General features: G+C 33.4%; 5 protein-coding genes and 1 non-coding gene across 10 annotated transcripts; 4 read left to right on the forward strand and 2 right to left on the reverse strand.

Moving 5' to 3' along the window:
* The first annotated feature begins 1,981 nt into the window (after positions 1–1,981).
* AT3G26742 (uncharacterized protein) lies at positions 1,982–2,814 on the forward strand. Its single transcript, NM_001125235.2, has one exon. It carries the CDS (start codon positions 2,356–2,358, stop codon positions 2,509–2,511), a length of 156 nt encoding a protein of 51 aa, NP_001118707.1. The 5' UTR covers positions 1,982–2,355; the 3' UTR covers positions 2,512–2,814.
* Positions 2,815–3,622: 808 nt separating this feature from the next.
* Positions 3,623–6,235, reverse strand: ICE1 (basic helix-loop-helix (bHLH) DNA-binding superfamily protein). Of its 5 annotated transcripts, none has more exons than NM_001035697.2 (5): positions 6,092–6,228; positions 4,742–5,844; positions 4,335–4,559; positions 4,072–4,242; positions 3,623–3,992 (listed from the first exon to the last, which is right to left on the reverse strand). In NM_001035697.2, exons 2-5 carry the CDS (start codon positions 5,744–5,746, stop codon positions 3,909–3,911), a joined length of 1,485 nt encoding a protein of 494 aa, NP_001030774.1. In that variant the 5' UTR covers positions 5,747–5,844; positions 6,092–6,228; the 3' UTR covers positions 3,623–3,908. The 5 variants fall into 5 exon arrangements, with proteins under 5 accessions (NP_001030774.1, NP_001327171.1, NP_001327170.1 ...); NM_001035699.2 differs by having other exon boundaries at positions 3,669–3,992; positions 4,742–5,796; positions 6,092–6,173; NM_001338834.1 differs by having other exon boundaries at positions 3,636–4,242; positions 6,092–6,203.
* Positions 6,236–10,139: 3,904 nt separating this feature from the next.
* AT3G26747 lies at positions 10,140–10,213 on the forward strand. Its single transcript has one exon. It is a non-coding gene; the product is annotated as a tRNA-Val (tRNA).
* A 667-nt stretch (positions 10,214–10,880) lies between these two features.
* On the reverse strand, positions 10,881–13,035 carry AT3G26750 (HECT-like ubiquitin-conjugating enzyme (E2)-binding protein). The gene has a single exon (NM_113587.4). The coding sequence runs from the start codon at positions 12,673–12,675 to the stop codon at positions 11,095–11,097; it is 1,581 nt and encodes a 526-aa protein (NP_189310.2). The 5' UTR covers positions 12,676–13,035; the 3' UTR covers positions 10,881–11,094.
* Positions 13,036–14,415: 1,380 nt separating this feature from the next.
* On the forward strand, positions 14,416–16,132 carry AT3G26760 (NAD(P)-binding Rossmann-fold superfamily protein). Its single transcript, NM_113588.3, has 4 exons — positions 14,416–14,614; positions 14,714–14,794; positions 14,899–15,167; positions 15,323–16,132. Exons 1-4 carry the CDS (start codon positions 14,595–14,597, stop codon positions 15,853–15,855), a joined length of 903 nt encoding a protein of 300 aa, NP_189311.2. The 5' UTR covers positions 14,416–14,594; the 3' UTR covers positions 15,856–16,132.
* A 157-nt stretch (positions 16,133–16,289) lies between these two features.
* Positions 16,290–18,156, forward strand: AT3G26770 (NAD(P)-binding Rossmann-fold superfamily protein). The gene is made up of 4 exons (NM_113589.4): positions 16,290–16,484; positions 16,567–16,644; positions 16,941–17,371; positions 17,659–18,156. Exons 1-4 carry the CDS (start codon positions 16,450–16,452, stop codon positions 18,033–18,035), a joined length of 921 nt encoding a protein of 306 aa, NP_566798.1. The 5' UTR covers positions 16,290–16,449; the 3' UTR covers positions 18,036–18,156.
* The last annotated feature ends 10 nt before the right edge of the window (positions 18,157–18,166 follow it).

Raw genomic sequence — 18,166 nt, forward strand, 5'->3', positions numbered from 1 at the left:
GTAATACATGGTTTTTATTAAAATCACATATAATTTTTTTTTTTTAAGATTCTGTTCATGTAAAAGAATTTCATAATAATGTTTTTTCTTAAAAATTCATAACGTTTTTTGAAATAGCATGTTTTTAAACTAAATATAACATGTGAAATTTTAATGTTACATGCTATTTTGAAAATTTACACGGATGTGTTTCGTTTACTGTTCATCTTACAACAAATGAAGGGTAGCTTTGTTATTTCCTTTCTTCCGACAACGTGGATCCATGGTTATTTTGTAACAAAAAACTTTATCTCTGCTAGTTTCTTAATTTGTATGTTTTATTTGGTTATCTACTAATATTACTCATATTAGTTTTACTTCTCTCCTTTACTATTGGTTACAAACAAAAATAATAATGATTGTTTTCCAAATCATCAATTTTGGTGGAAAAAGTAAAAAAACTTAAAACATCAAATAACTAGGAAAAGAGAGAGTAATAATTTAAATACTTGATAACTAAAATGATGAGAAATTTTGCATACTAAAAGGTTAGATAAAAGCTTTGTTGGCAATGTTCGTTTGTTCATATGGATGATACAATCAAATGATCCACTCAAATGATCATCTAGATAATTCATATGGATGTTGTATGTTTCTGAATTTGGTTGTGCATCTAAACGAAACTAATTAACGTAGTACTAATTGACACCGCTGCAAAAGAACGACTCTACTTCAATCAACGTTTAAGAGCATCTCTTTTCTTAGAAACTTTTTGGGTTTTTCAAAATATTTTATTTTAATCAAACTGTAGATGCTATGTGTTAAGAACCTTTTTCCATGGGTTCTTGAGAAGCATTCTTCAATCTCTCTTTTACTTTATAATTACTTTTTTAATTGATGAGAACAACAATGGACATGCCCAAAATTTGTTACTCGGAAGAACTGTGCAACAAAAAAACAAATAAGAAACAAAGTTTACATGTTTTTACGAACTTGAAACGTGGATAGTCTATATTAGAAGCTTTTGATCAAACTGTAGATGCTCATCTTAAAAATAACATCAAATGGTAAATAATTTTTTAAAAATTGGTAAAAATAAAATAATAGATAGTACAAAATACAATAAATAAGAAATATTGACAAAAAAAAACAAATATGAAAAGAAATCTACGTACTTTAAAAACTTGAAACGTGAACGACATATATTAGATGAATTTAATGATCTAACGGTATCACCTCAAAAATCATGTTTATTTAGTAGAAATATTAATAAATAGATAGTAATACAAGAAATAATACATACAAAAATGTTGACCAAGAAAACAAATAAGAAACAAAATCTAGATGTTTTAAGAAACTTAAAACGTGGACGACATATATTAAAAGACTTTGATCTAACGGTAGATGTTCACCTCGAAAATCATGTCAATTTGGTTGAAATATTTGTAAATAGATATAAGAAACAATAAATACAAAAATGTTAACCAAGAAAATAAATAAAAAACAAAATCTACATGTTTTAAGAAACTTGAAACGTGGACGACATATATTACAAGACTTTGATCTAACGGTAGATATTCACCTCGAAAATCACGTCAATTTGGTAGAAATAATAATAAATATATAGTAATATAAGAAACAATAAATACAAAAATATTGACCACAAAAACAAATAAGAAACAAATCTATATGTTTTAAGAACCTTGAAAAGTGAACGGCATATATTAGAAGATTTTGATCTAACGATAGATGTTCTTGAAAATAATATCAAAATAGTAAAAATATTTAATGAAAATTATTTTAGAAAGATAATATTAGATAGTATAAAATATAATAAATGAGAAACGTTGACTGTAAAAAAAAACATGTTTTAAGAACCTCGAAACCTGAACGACATAGATTAGAAGATTTTGATCCAACGGTAAATGTTCACCTTGGAATTAACGTCAAGATAATTCCAAAATGCTATAAATTGAGGTTTTTGTTTTAGTTCTTCTTCACACTTACATATCAAATATATTTTATTCATTCTATAAACTAAAAGAAAAAATCCTTTCTCTCATCTCCCTTTCTGTTGCTTACCATTTTTTCAAAACTGTCTTTGAAGTGATGATATGGACAGGTTTTCTCTCCTGCTTTTTGTTTTATCTTTTAGAAATCCAAATTTTCATATCTCGTAGAATAGTAATCTCTTATTTATTAACCTTATGGAAATGAGTTTTTGTCCCTCGTAGACTTGTTGAGTGTGAATACAAAGGTGGTGTTTTCGCATTAAACCTTTTTTTTTTGCTGTGAAAAATGTTCTACTTTTGATAGGGTAAATGGGAGGTTCAAGGCCCATCATAATAGAAATCTTCTTCTTTTTTTATCATATGGATGCTCCTCCCCTCTAATCACTCATTTTATCATTCTCATTTTTTATATTTACCGCTAATGCAAGAATCTCATCTTCCAGCTTCTGGTCAGAGGCTTGACCATTTGTATATGCGCTTCTCCCATGTCCCGTATAAACCAAAATTCTCAAGGTTCTAGAGATTTTCTATACCGACATGGCGAAAGCGTAAACAAGAACAGTCAAGCATCTGACCAGGAGTTGAAAATGGAATCTTGAGTTAGAAGCGAATGTAAAGACATGAAATGAAGTGAGAGTGATCAAAGGCGACCAAAATCCAATGTTATGTACTTATGACTAGACAATTTTTAATTTTGTAGATGAATGAATACATGTTTGATATTTGAATACCCAAGTTAGACCTAAACTAATCGTCTAATCCAATGAAACTTTTTGATTTTTTTTGGTATTGGTAAGAATGTTTAATAAGATGAAAATATGTAGCATTTTGGCACATTTTTTCATATCAAAATATCACTTCTCACATAACAACAATTAACGAGCAAGAAAAATAAAGCCTATCATTGAGCTTCTTCCTCCTAATCCTATCATGGACTTGTAATGCTTGGACTCTTGGGGATCGTGTGGAGAAAAGATGATTCAGTAGAAAATGGAGTAGTTTTTTTTTACTGAAGTAAAAACTGAAAGGTTTGAATCCTTCTTAAGAGAGAGACTTTCACAGAGAAAACATTTAGAAAAACAAAAAAAAAGAAGTACCAAACGGCTTGGATCATCAAGAGGACATCACTAAAAACTAGAATCACGAGGACTTCATTACTACATGCATTATAATCATAGAAAAATTCAGAGAAGCTAAATTAAAACCCTATAAAAAAGGTTAGGTTTTTAAAAGATTCAAAGGACCTACCACTTTTACGTTTCTTCATCACATCCTCTACGTTCTCGTGACTCTCTCTTTCTATCTCTAACCGCCATTAACTATGTCTCCTCTCTATCTCTCTAAATCTTTCTTTTGTACGGATACATACAACGTATATAAAAGTTCTTAAAACATTAAGTAAGCATTTAAAGAAGAAAACAAACAAAATGGTAGGGTCTATTCTTTGCTCTGCCTCTTCCTTCACCATTCTTTTCTCTGTTTTTTCTTAAAAATCTCAATGTTTTTCTTCACTCTTACATCATCAAAGCTCATTTCATCAGCTAATACCAAAGCTATACCTTTAACATAACTGTTTTGTCTGTATATGTGCAAATGTTTTGTCTGTCTTCTTTGAGAAGTTCACTCATGAACAAAGATGAAGACTTTAAAAAAAATTCTTGAGCATAGCTTTAAGATGAAACATAAATGGAAGTTAACATTGCTAATAAAAGGTTGAAGTTATGTATCCAACAACAACAACCTCAAGTTCTCAAAAGCTTAATTTAAAAACAACTCTCATTTGCAATTGCATTACATGCTTAGATTGAAGTTATGACATAAGAAAAAAAGTTGAGAAGAAAATTGCAGATTTAAAGGGACTTAGTTCTTCTAGCTCTGCTTCAACAGATGCTTAATGGACTCGAAGTCAGGATCAGATCAGATCATACCAGCATACCCTGCTGTATCGAAAAGCACTGCTTTGATTTGATCAGGCAGTATCTCTTGTCCTTCTTGGCATTGCTGATAGACAAAAGAAAACATGTTACTACTAAAACTGTTCTACAAATCCTTAACCTTTCAACTGAGAGTAGAAGATCACCTCAGCGCGGAAAACATCCAAGGCAAACCCATTAAAACAGCTGATCACAGCTTGCTGAACATCCAATCCAAGATTATCCAAAGCTTTCATGGTAGCGAGCAACAGACCCGGTCTACGACCACAGAACATATGAATGTTCACTGCTCTTCCTTCCCTTAATCTAACCTCAACCTGTGAAAAAGAAGCAGAGTAATCTCTCAAACATGAATCTTTGTTTTCTTCTTTCCAGTCTAAGCAAAAGTTATACAGAATATAGTCCTTACTCTAGCTTGCTGGCCTTTAGGACTTGGTAAAGAAGAGGGACACAACTCTTCCTTGACACGACAAGAAAGAGTTTGCGGTGTAGGTGTCAACGGATGGAAGCTTGATGAAGTTGGAGGCAAAGATCCAGGAGGAGTTGACTCAAGTTCATTGTGAAGATCATTGATCCTTTGTAGAAGTTCCTTCAGATAATCAATTGCATCTCCAAGTATTGATGCTCTATCCATCTGCAAATTCATCGAAAATCCATAAAACACTATCACGAGCCTCTTCCTCAAAAGAGTAAAGCAACTACATGCAAAGTTTGACAACAACAAAGGCCCTACAAAGCTACAACACAACAATTCTCTATAACAGCAACAAGTAAACAAGCTCTTAAGGAGATAAAAGAGACAAAGTAAGTGTTTACTTTGCTGATCTTGGGGACAACTGATCTAAGCATATAAAGCCTATCATTAAGCTTCTTCCTCCTTCTCCTCTCAGCCATCAGATTCTTAGCAGGCATACCTTTCTTCTTACCCTTTCCTCCTCCTCCAATCTGAACACTCTCAGCCGCTTTACCGCTCTCATTTATCTCATCAGACTCATAGTTCAACCCAGAAACCTCAATCCCAGTCTCATCCATATCTCCATCATCACTAAACCTCCTCATTCCCGAACTCTCCGAATTTCCCATTTTGCTTCCAGAGCTCTGACGCATAGCTGCACGTTTCTGGAACAGAGTAGGCTGTGCACCAGACGATGCTAACACCTCTAAAGGCTTCAGAACTTTCGCTCTGTTCCCAACAAAACCACCATTAGCAGGACTACCAAAACCTTCCAACTCCAACGGAGCTGTGAAACCACCACACAACATTGTGTTGTTGTTGTTGCTTTCCGGCGCAAGAAGTGACCGAGCAGACAAGAAATCAGGAACAGAACTCAAATCCCTGTTCCCCAATTGTGTCAAAGAACCAAACCCCATCGAAATAGGAGCATGGATTTGGTTAAGAAAACCAGATTCAGAGCCAAACTCAAAAGCATTATCAAAAGGGTTTGCAGAAGAAGGAACATTGAGAAGACAACCCTTGTTGTTGTTAGTTGACAAGAACTGATTTTGCTGAGAAGGGTCAAGACTAAAAGCTTGAGAAGGAGAACAAGAAGAAGAAGAATCAATAGAGTGTTGAAGAAGAAGATTATCATTAGGGTTAAAAGGAAAACCACCAAAGTATCTGAAATCTGGCTGATTCTGTAACATCTGAAGATCTTGTGGATGTGGTTGGTTACTACTAAACCAATCACCTTCAAGCATAGGCTTAAACTGAGAAGAACCATCTTCTTGATTCCTTCCCCATGAACCTTCCTCGTTCTCTTCCCTTTCTCCACCACCACCGTTTAACCAAACCCCTCCACCATTGTTTCCGTCAAGACCCATCGCCAAAGTTGACACCTTTACCCCAAAGTCTGAACCTTTAGAGGAAAATTCTGCAAAGTTGAGACCTTTAACTGAAATTTGGAAGCTTGAAGACAATTCTGCAAAAGTTTGAAAACAAAAGATATATACTTTGAATATTCAGAGACTTGGAAAAGTAAAAAAAGAGAAGCATTAAAGTAGAATCACGAGGATTTCATGAATTGAAGAAGCGAAATCTGAAAAGGAAGATAGAGATAGAGAGAGAGAATGATAGATTCATTTCTCAGAGCTTTCAAAAATTGAAACTTTTTTTTTGATGGATTCAATTTCGGCCACCATGAAATTGCTTTATCATTGAACACATACCCCAGATTTCTCGTGACTCTCTTTGCTTTGCTTCGTTTACCGTATCTCTCTCTCTCTCACCGTCACTATTTCTCCATTTTTCTGCTTAATTTTGGCTTAAGCTTATCTCTCTGTCTCTGTTGTCACTGTCTCTGTCTTTATATAGACAGTGTTTAAGTAAGTTAATGATGATGATGATAATTTCAAAGTGTAATTAGCATCATTCATGCAACGCGTGTCTTCCATGCATTTCTTTAACTCATATTATTACCTAATTATTGTTATGTACTTAAAAGTTCTTTTTCAAAAGATGGTAATAAAATTTATTTTATATTCTTACTATTAAATATATTTCCTTTTATTTTTTGTATTTTTTTAAAAAATTATAAATAATTATGTTGTAACGCATATCTCGACTTTACCGGCGTCGACATCTTTTCGATGGTTCCTAAGCTTCTTGAACAAAGCCACATCAAGCTCAAGTTTGTAAGTAAATAGTTTAATTTCATAAGTCTTTTAAACATTAATTAAGTAAGGACGAGTAATTCCAAATTTTCTGATGATTGTAGCGTTTATCACCATTATCAACTAAATTGAGTTCCCAAAAAAATATAGTTGTGTTGCGATATGCTTTCTAGTCTTCTAGAGGAAGTAATTAGGGATTCATTTTCTAAAAAGTTTTGTTAGTTTCAATTGTGGCTTTGTGCCTTAAATTGGCTTTTTGCTTATATAGTTTTGGTTTATGCTTTATTATTAGAGAATTTGTTTTTCTACCGGCTAAGATTCCGGAGATTTAAACGTGTTCTCCGGCTATCTATCTTAGTTTCCTTCATTTAAAGGTTTTAATAAACATTGAATTTTTTTTTTTTTATGGGCTGTTTGTTGCAGTCCACCCATACTATATGGGTTCAATTAGGATCACTATGTAGTAGACCTCAGCCCAATTCATTATGTATTTTTTATCTTCTTTCTAATTTCATACAAACTATAAAATTCTACCTAAATAACCAATTTCCATTTATTTCTGTAGTTGTAATTTATAATCAATAATTCGCGTTTATTGTTTCGAAATTTGAGTAAATCTGAATTTAAGACTCGGTCAAACTTTTTAAGACTCGGCCAAGCTTTCAAAGTGTTTTTGACATGTTGTTGGGAAGGTTTTAAACTCGGATTTACTCTAATCGCGAAATAGTAAACATGAATTATTGATTTTAAATTGTAATTACATATAATAATTGAATTTGGTAAATTGGGTAGAATGTGGAATTAGATAGAACAAAAAGAGCAGAAGGTGAATTGGATAGAGGTCAAAAATATTGGTAATCCTAGTTAAACGCATATAATACATGTGGATTGGTACAAACAGCCATTTTTTATTTATGCATCAAGTACGGTAGTGCATTTTATCCGTTTCATGAATATTGATTTTGCAAATTTTCATTTCACACAGATTAAAAATTTATACTGCATTTTCTTTCTTTCTATCTACTTCTTTTTATTTACTGTAGCTATACATGATTTGATTTTCAATAATAAACACTTCCCAAGAATTATAATTCAATATTAGTTTTACTTTATTTTAAAGCTACTATAATACACATAGGAATCTTGAAGATTGATCTTTGATGAAATGGATGACGTATCTATTTCACCAGTTTCAATATATTGTTTCTTTGCAAATATATGAAAATAGTCTCTTTGTTTTCAATAAATCCAGCATGGCTTGAACAAAATAAACTTACTCATTAGAAATTTTTTAAAGATGAATATGAACAACTTAAAGCTTATTTTTAACTCCATCAAATTAAATGGTAATGGTTAGTGTGCAAGGAAAACTTATTTCCAAGTAGTCGATATATCCTTCATTTGGTAGCAATTTGGTGAATGTGCTGAATCAACTAGCAACTCAATGTTCTTCAAAATTTGGGGTAGAATCTTCGGAGTGCTCTTCAACTTCGATTTGAGAAATCATTATTATTTTTTGTTTCGATCCATTACAATCACCGCAATGTTAAGTTTATTAAAACTGAGATCACTAGGTAGAAAAGTAGAACCACTTAATTTGCTTTTCATATATAAGTTCAAATTTAAAGAAATTATTTTTTTGGTTTTCCCTAAGGTTTGGGGTTGAAAATTTTGAAAGAAAGTAATAGAGTTCGATATATGTATATTAATTTCTTTCCAGTTTTGATGTTTAAAGAAAAACTATGTAATTCGAAAAACAAAATCTACTTAACGATGTTATTGACGGTGGTCCGGTTGTCTTTAGTTCGACTAGCATCATATCCAAATATAGTTTAAAATATCAGTTAATTTTCTGTTAAAGACATGAAATGTCTTAACATGTGCATGCCATCCACACTAAATTTTCTACGCCAAAGAAAATTCAATTGTATAAAATTGGAAGACCATAGGTTTGTCTACGCATAAAAAAATGTTCAAAAAAATGCATGATCATCGTTAAGTTATTACTCTCACCCACAAACTTACAACTCTATAGATTAACTATTCTTTGTAGGCATGATCATCACTAGATTGTAGTCGAAGTTTATAAGCAAAAGTTAATCCCAGTCTCTTACACTTCTAACAACCCCAACAATATTTTCTTCTTCTAACTTAACTTAGTTATAATAAAACTAAGCAAACATTTCTTTATTGGGCTTTAACCAAAACCGATGGCCCAAAATACTTCTCAGCCCAAACCATTATCTTCTTCTCCTTGTTGACTTTTCTGTTGACCATCTCCACCAGCAATAATAACTACAAGGCCTAACCTGATATGCATTCGACGAGATATGTATTCGACGAAAAAGAAAAAGAGAAATATGCATTATAGAAACAAGAGGCCTAATCTGACAAAACAAGATTTAGACTGTACCAAAATAAATAATTTAAGTAAAAATATTTTTAAAATAATGTAAACGTTTTTGTGAGCTTAGACAATTAAAAAATAGCCAAAGTTATTTATGGACTTTATTGACTAAAATGAATATAAAACTTATATGATAAAACTAAAATGAAATATATGAGTATATTATAGGCCTTTGTTTGTATTTCGTATGTGATCCCTATGAGGAAACTAATAAGCTTGGAATATTAGATCATATTGGTAGCTAGATCAAGGTGTTAAACCTCGTAAATTCAATTGTTAGATTAAAGAGAGAAATGTATATGCAAAAGACAGAGGAGAAACACATACGTTAAAGTTAGGCTTTTTGAAGTTTGAAATAAAAAAATGGTTAACACTTCGTCTGTTCTTACCCATTTCATTTAATAAAGTATGAAAACAAATGATAAAGCTCAAGATATGTTGATCATTTCCAGAGTACAGTGTTAAACAAAATTTTGTGTATTTCGATTGTACAAAGAATGCATATGAGAGATAGAAAAGACTTGAATATATGACCATTTCAAAGCAAAGTACTCTACTAATTGTTGTGTTAGTATATCAATTAATTGTTATTCCTTTTAACTAGGGATTTGACCAAATGTTTTATTAGAAAATTAAACAACTTTGTTGTATGTAATAGCCGGAATTTTTTTGGATTAGAGTAGTCATTTTAGCTTATCCAATTTTTTTTTTTTTTTTGCGATATCATTCGCTATGAAAAATTATTCAATTTTGAAAATCTTGTGTGGTTTAAAACTAAGGTTCTTACATGCGTCATTCAAATGAAAATAGCTCCATCTTTCTTCATCTTAATTGATCATATTAATTGTCTATAATTAGTGTTAACAGCTATGAAGATTTTATTTTGGCATATCGATTTCGGCACAATATAAATAGAGAAGAATCGGAAGAAAATATTGGAGACAACGACATACTTGATGACAACAGAGATAATGGAGGTGGAAGTGACGGTGAAGACATAGACAAAGTAGATGTTAACGATGATAGTTATAAATATGTCAACTAATTAAGAAAACACCAAAATCACATATCATATCTCTAACTATTTTGTGCAAAACAAACATGAAAGTCGTTCATATTTGCAACTTTATTATTCATGTTCAAAAAATACAAAATAATCATATAAAGGAAAAAATAATACACAATATACCCATCAAAGTCTGGGTGGTGTAGTCGGTTATCACGCTAGTCTCACACACTAGAGGTCCCCGGTTCGAACCCGGGCTCAGACATATCTAAAATATCTGGAGATGTATGGTCTTTGGGCTTGAACTTCCATATATTAAAAAATATATATATATATACATAATATATCCCTTTTTCATTGTTGTCAAATTTTAAAATTTTGATAAGTAATATATCAAATCAAAAGTCTCGATATGGAGAGTTCAACTATATTTTTAGAATTTTTAAAAACAAATGTATATAATTGTGAAAACGCTTACAATATGTGCAAAAGATGCAAAAATGAGATTTATTGCGTATTATTTTAGATTTCATAGGATTATTTTGCATTTTTTGACGTGAAAAATAAAATTGCAAAAATGAGTGACTTAGAGAATTTTTTCACAACCCTTATATAATTGAAGAAAATTTGAAATCAATTACGTGTCTTGCAATTTTAATTTTAAAACAATTACGTATTTCTTTTTGACATTAGGTTTAGGGTTGGTGATATTCCTATTTACCTTAGTTTCACCAAGGTCTATATAAAGACCTCTTATGATTAATAAAGAAAAAATCTACAACAATTAACGTAATTCTCTCTAAGAGACACTTGGGTCAAAGGGAAGGTTTTGCTTAAATCACGGGTACTGCATATTACCATATCACTAGATTTAAGTCTTAGGCTTTTGCTCGTATCATTAATTAGCAAATGAGGTGGCTTTAGATCCTAGGTCCAATATCAGTTATTATTTCAAACTTTGAATCTTGAATAAAGATAATGTGAGAAGAAATATTCCTTTCATTCAATTGAAAAACCAAATATTTTAATACAAGTTAGAACAACGTCAATAACCATAACTAAACCAAAAGGTAAATGTTGTTACTAAACAAGTAAAAAAACTGAGTCACAAATAAACTCAGAAAAAGGTGAAGAAAAGATTCATTATCATAGATGCATCGATGAGACAAGTGCGCCTTGAAGATATGAACACGAAGATGGAAGAAATTTGCTTGCATTCGTTATTAACTCTATCAACTCCTCTCCTTGTCCCTTCAAAATGTATACTTCTTCATCAATCTTCTTCACTACCGAGCTGTTGCAATCAGAAAACAGAACCTTCACAATAGCGCTTAACTCTAATGCGGAACCTGGTTCATCTTGGCTCGAGCAAAGACCAGTCGAGGAAAATGTGTTTGGATTCAAAATAACGATGTTGAACAGAGGTGATTTAGTTGTCAAATCTTTGACCAACACGTGAAATGATAACTCCTCTTTGGAGCATTCCACTAGCTGATTCGTAAACATTCTTTCCAATGTGTATTTCCTGAAAACGTCAGAGGATTCACCCGTCGTCGATGATGTGGAAATATAGCATTTGAAGAGTCTAACTCCACCATCAATGGGTTTACCGTTGCTCCCAACACCAGAAGGATAGGCTCCAAGAGGAGAGGAACACTCAGGGCAAGCAAATTCAATCCACTCGACATTCTTTGACACATTTGACGCTTTCGCCATAAAAACATCCTCAAGAAACCCATCAAGAAGAAACTTCTTATCAAGTGTAAGTTTCTTCTCCTCCAGCTGAACACTCTCATTAGAGTCAGGCGAGTCATGTACACAACATCCAGGTAGTGATGCCTTATCTATACAACGCGTCTTCGATTCATCCACTTGACCACAAACATTCTCACCTCCACTCTCATGACTCTCAGCATTTCCTTCACTAATTCTAGAACCCGGTTCAACTACACCAACATCACAACTCAAAGCTAAACTCGACTCAAATTCGACTTCAGTTCCACCTTTCTCAGACAAGATACACTCTACAAGATCATCTTTGCTAAGCAACACAGTAGTAGCACTAAGTAAACACAACCCACTAGAGCAAGTATACGAATTCGTGTACTTAACAACCATCTTCTCACTAATTCCACCAAATGAACAACAACAAGTACCAAACCAATTATCAGCTGATTCTCTCCAATTAATAGACGGCATTTCTGAGAAATCTAAAAGTTCCTTCTTTGTTAACCTATTTGAACAACTTCTACAGTAAAAATGAACTCCTCCCATTAAAGATAGAGTCTTTAGATCATAACCCATCACTAAAGGCGCCGACTTTTCTCTAGAATCAGTCACCAAATTGAAGTCTGAGACTAAAGGATGATCAACAGGGAGTAACAGAACAAGTCTAACCTCGATGTGATCGTCTAAAGCTTTGAAATTTACAGGAGATTCAGTATCTAGTAAGACCCTAGGGATAGGAACTAGAAGAGAAACAATCTCTTCTTTGCTTGCAGCTTCTTCATCTTCTTCGTTGATCCATGTGACGAGAAGTTGAGATTTTCCGACGATGGTTGATACATTGAGGCTTTTGCAGTGGATCTTAGGGTTAGTTTTGGAATCGAAAAGAAAGAGACGAAGGTTTGGAGAATGAGATTGAGCTTCCCATGTGTATCTCCATGTCCTCTGGGTTTTAGAGTTTTGCTCCATGGAATTAGAAATTGCTCTGCTTCGATTTTTCATTATTTAATTTTGTTTTCTGATCTTTAGTCGGGTTTTCAAACCTGACCCGACCCGTATTCATCTCAAAACCGAAATATTTTAGGTACCTGAAATAACTGAAATAAAAATTAAATATCTAAAAATATTAGTTATTTCTAACACGATAAATACAAAATATTTGAAATATATAAAAACAGTAAAAATATTCAAAAACAATTTAATATACGAAAATATTTAAAACAAAATAATTAAATAAATATTAAATTTTAAAATTAAAAGAATCATAATCGAAATGAAATCAAAGATAAACTTCAAAATATTAGAATGGATATTAAATTTTAAAATCGAAAAAATGAAACTGAATGGAACAGAACCGAATAGATAACGGAACGCCGAAGACTACAGTAATGACACTGGTGAGTAACCGTTATCTTTGTTCTAATAGTGACACTCTAATTAAGATTAGCCGAAGACAAATATGGTATTTGGGCCTTTAGAAGCCTTATACGTATAAGGCCCGAGATGGAATCAAAATCACGTGTACCCACGTGACCAGAAAAGTTAAGAGATACTGTTGCTGTAGTAAAACGAGACAAAAAGTCTATAAAAAGACAGAGTGATAGAGCTCGCTTTGTCTAAAGTCTGTCTCCTTCCATAAGGAAGATGACAAAACAAAAGAGGTCTTGATTTTATCCAAGATTTTTTTATCAGTAAGTAACCCAATAATTTCACACTGATTAGTTTATCTTAATCGTAACTAAAATCATAGAGAAAGAGAGGTTTTGTGAGTTGTGGAGAAGTAAAGCCTGTAAAACGGTGTGTTATTGTCTTTATTGTCTCTAGAAATGTAGACAAAACTCTCTATTTTTATAACATGATTAAACCTACTCAACAAAAGTTAGTGGCCACTAACATGAATTCTTTTTCTTACTATAATCCTTTTCTATCTTTCGGTTTTAGGTCAACCACTTTTCAGTGGATTTTAGCTTTTTGAGAATCTCTGTCTTATCCAAGATTCTCTTCTTCTTCTTCATTTTTCAATTCTTTCTTTTTAAAATTCTTATCCGCTGGATGACTACATTGGTTGAATGAATTAATGGAGACTCAGTATCGTTTTTTGCGTTTAAATTAGTCTAAAGCTTTGTTGTATTATATTAAAGCACTAGAATGAAAAGACTATGTGTACTAACTAACTAATCAAGTATATATATAATGCAAAAGTATAACTACATTTTTCTTTTTAGAAGAATGTGGAATTTTAACATTGCATTACACACGTATCTTATGTACATTCGATATTTCGATCCTTACCAAAATTCAGTAAAACGAAACAACAACAAAAATCTAACTTTAAGTTTAAACGACATATTAAAAAGGTTTATATATTTCAATTCGTTTAAATATAAGTAACCTGCTGTTTTAAAAAAAAAAGTAACCTAAAATGTGTTTTGATGTAAAATTAAAGTTTTTAAACAAAACACAAAAAATCTGAATGACATAAAAAAATAATCCACCAAAACAGTTATGAGTAAGTTAAATGATATAACACCATTCTTTCTGTCATTTCTATTTTATTTGAGTTACCATGCAAAGCCTTACATTGAGAAAGAGATATAGAATGATCAAGTACATTTCTCATTGTCATTTGATTGAAAATATAAAATTCAAAAAACCTTACATCAAAACAATAGAAAGTGGAATGTATAGCTATCTATGTGGAAAGTGGAATGAAACTTTGAAGATTAAAGAATGTAAAAGAATCATAGAAAGAAATAAAAAATAGTTTATCAAATGGGATCTCGATAGATATAATCTAAACTTCTTCTCCCAACTTTTTCTCTCGTTGTTTCCCATGATAAAAAGCTTTAAGACATTTGCACCAAAAAGATCTCAAATTCACGTTCACATAGAAAAATTAACAAGAGGCAGAAGGAAAAAAAATGTGGAGGTCATTCGCAAGGTAAACACACTCGCAAGACATACGTCTAATCTCTTCTTTATTATCTAATTATAGAATTAGTCTCCATCTCAATTTCTTCTCCGTGGCTTTTCTCTGCAGAAGCTTCAAACTCATTAATGTACCAAATGGTTTGATATCCAAGCCAATTCGCTCTACTCTCCTCTATTCAACTTCTTCAAGGTCGATCCTACATATATAAATACTATAACGAGATTCGATCTTTTAATCTTAATTAAAACTCACAAAAACCCTCTTAACATTTTTTGCTTCGACTATATGTATAGAAAGTTAGAAGGAAAAGTAGCGGTCATAACCGGCGGGGCAAGCGGAATAGGGAAGGCCACAGCGGAGGAATTTGTGAGCCAAGGTGCGCAAGTGATTATCGTAGATATAGATGAAGAGGCTGGTCATATGGTCGCGACCGAACTTGGCTCAGCCGCACATTTCTTAAGATGTGATGTCACTGAGGAGGAACAAATCGCTAAGGCCGTGGAGACCGCCGTGACTCGTCATGGGAAGCTCGACGTAATGCTCAATAGTGCGGGAATATCATGTAAGAACATATTAAACAATTATAATGAATTTATTTTAAACTAAATATATGTATACTAATACATCATATATAAGATTTAAAAAATAAAACATTACTTCTATAATTCTACATATACATATCTTTATATAAATAAATTGCTTATGTATACAATGCAGGCTCCATATCACCACCAAGCATAGCGGACCTAGACATGGACACTTACGACAAAGTGATGCGTCTCAACGTGCGAGGTACTGTCTTAGGGATAAAGCACGCGGCTCGAGCCATGATCCCCGCTGGCTCGGGCTCCATCCTCTGCCTCTCTAGCATCAGCGGCTTGATGGGTGGTCTAGGCCCACACGCATACTCAATCTCTAAATTCACAATCCCGGGTGTGGTCAAGACGGTTGCGAGCGAGCTGTGTAAGCACGGACTAAGAATCAATTGTATATCGCCCGCAGGCATCCCGACGCCTCTAACTTTGAGGATGTTTCGAGAGGCGTTTGCGGGTCATAGCATTCGGGAGGAACAACTTTTGGCGATTGTGAACGCGACGGGAGAACTAAAGGGAGAGAAGTGTGAGGAGATAGATGTGGCTAAAGCGGCTTTGTATTTGGCATCGGATGATGCTAAGTTTGTGACGGGGCATAACCTTGTTGTTGATGGTGGATTTACTTGTTTCAAGTCTCTTAATCTCCCTTCTGCTTAATTAATTTATCAAGTTAGTTAAAGTTTTTTTTTTTTTTTTAGTTTTCTGATGTGGTTATTACGAGTGTTTTGGCCTTTTGGGTCATTGCTGATGTGATCGTTTGTAATCTATGGGACATTATATGGTTGGAATTTGGAATTATAAATTTAGCCTCTCTGTGGAGTTTCGACATTTCACTAGTATAGTTGATTATATCAGTCAACTTAGTATTAGATAATCATTATGTGTATTGTGTAATTCTAAGTGATTCATTGTTTCTGATGATTTACGTAAAGCTTATCAGAGGTTTCAAAACATATTGCAAGCAGAGTTATCTATCGTGGCCTCAGGTGTTGTAAGAATAGCTTGTCCATCAGATAACATGTATGTAGAACCGTTAGTTGTGGTCTATTTAAAACTTTTTAAATACTTTCTTTGAGATAGATGTATTTCTCCTAAATCACATATGTTTCTTAGTTATGGTCAAATATAGAATATTAAAATATTGTACCTAATAGTGACACTAGTCACTAGAGTTAGGTGCCACTACACCAAGCTCTTCTGACTTTGTATCCATCAATACTAGAAACTCTTTTGATCTCAACAAGCAGTCTTATGGCGGCCATAGTACTGATCAGATCTATCGTCAGGTTAATTTAGATCATCTCTCGATTACTACTAATTTGTTTCAATAAATCAGCTTAATTTTGTTTCTTCTTCTCGTTCTTTCAGAAACTTTAAACGGCCAGCCACCGCAGCCTCAGCCGCTTACTCGACAGGTGGTGGTGGCGGCGGTTGTACTTGTACGAGGTAAGTTTCTTCTTCTGTCTCTCATATCTGATTTTGATTGGACCAAATCGATCGATCTCTTAGTATCACATTTAAATGAAAAAGAACCTATTGCTAATTTTTTTTTTTAACTCGATGAGTCTTGATCTAATTTTTATGTATTGATCGTAACACGTTAGTCAACTTAACTAGATAGATTATATGTGTTTTTTCACTCTGGACTTGAATGAGTTATGGCATGGTCAGGACACTAATACAAATCACTAGATAATTTCCTTATACATGTATGCACTAATACAAATCACTAAATTCTACAGTAAAAAGCTAGAAGGCAAAGTAGCTCTCATAACTGGTGGTGCTAGCGGGCTCGGTAAGGCCACGGCCAGCGAGTTTCTCCGCCATGGTGCCCGAGTCGTGATCGCCGACTTAGACGCGGAAACCGGGACAAAAACCGCTAAAGAACTAGGCTCGGAGGCAGAGTTTGTGCGGTGTGATGTCACGGTGGAGGCTGATATCGCTGGAGCCGTGGAAATGACGGTGGAGCGGTATGGGAAGCTAGACGTGATGTACAATAACGCTGGGATTGTTGGACCTATGACTCCAGCGAGCATATCGCAGCTTGATATGACAGAATTCGAGAGAGTAATGAGGATTAATGTTTTTGGTGTTGTCTCCGGCATCAAACACGCCGCTAAGTTTATGATTCCGGCTAGGTCTGGATGCATTTTGTGCACATCAAGCGTTGCAGGTATTAACATAAAATCAAAGTCTTAGATTAGATAGAAACCTTACTATATCAAACCAAAAGATGGTTACTTAGTAGTTAGTACTTAGTACTTAGTACTTAGTTAAGAATGTATAATATCATATCGTATTAATCAAAGCTTGGTTAGTACTTAGTACTTAGTTAATAATGTATAATATCATATCGTATTAATCAAAGCTTGGTTAAACAAAAACTTAAATGAAGCTTAATAGTTTTCAATTTGTGGTCAACACTCAAATTTGACTTTTGGTATGGACAAAACAATGTAGGCGTGACTGGAGGGTTGGCTCCACATTCATACACAATCTCAAAGTTCACAACTCCCGGAATAGTCAAGTCGGCAGCAAGCGAGCTCTGCGAACACGGCGTGCGTATAAACTGTATCTCACCGGGTACGGTGGCTACACCGCTCACTCTCAGTTACCTTCAGAAAGTGTTTCCGAAGGTATCGGAGGAGAAGCTACGCGAAACAGTGAAAGGAATGGGTGAGTTAAAAGGAGCTGAGTGTGAAGAAGCTGACGTGGCTAAGGCTGCTTTGTATTTGGCTTCCAACGACGGTAAATACGTTACTGGCCATAACTTGGTCGTGGATGGTGGCATGACTGCTTTCAAAATAGCTGGTTTTCCTTTTCCTTCGGATTCATGATCAATCATTTTGTATCGTCTATAAATAACTTTGTACTGTATTCAAGATTTTATATCAAAGTTGGATCTTAAAACATTTAATAAATTTTCAAAGCAACCAACTAAATATAAAAGTTTCTATAGTAAGAGTTA

This window comes from Arabidopsis thaliana, chromosome 3 (assembly GCF_000001735.4).
Source record: "Arabidopsis thaliana chromosome 3, partial sequence".
NCBI lineage: Eukaryota > Viridiplantae > Streptophyta > Magnoliopsida > Brassicales > Brassicaceae > Arabidopsis > Arabidopsis thaliana.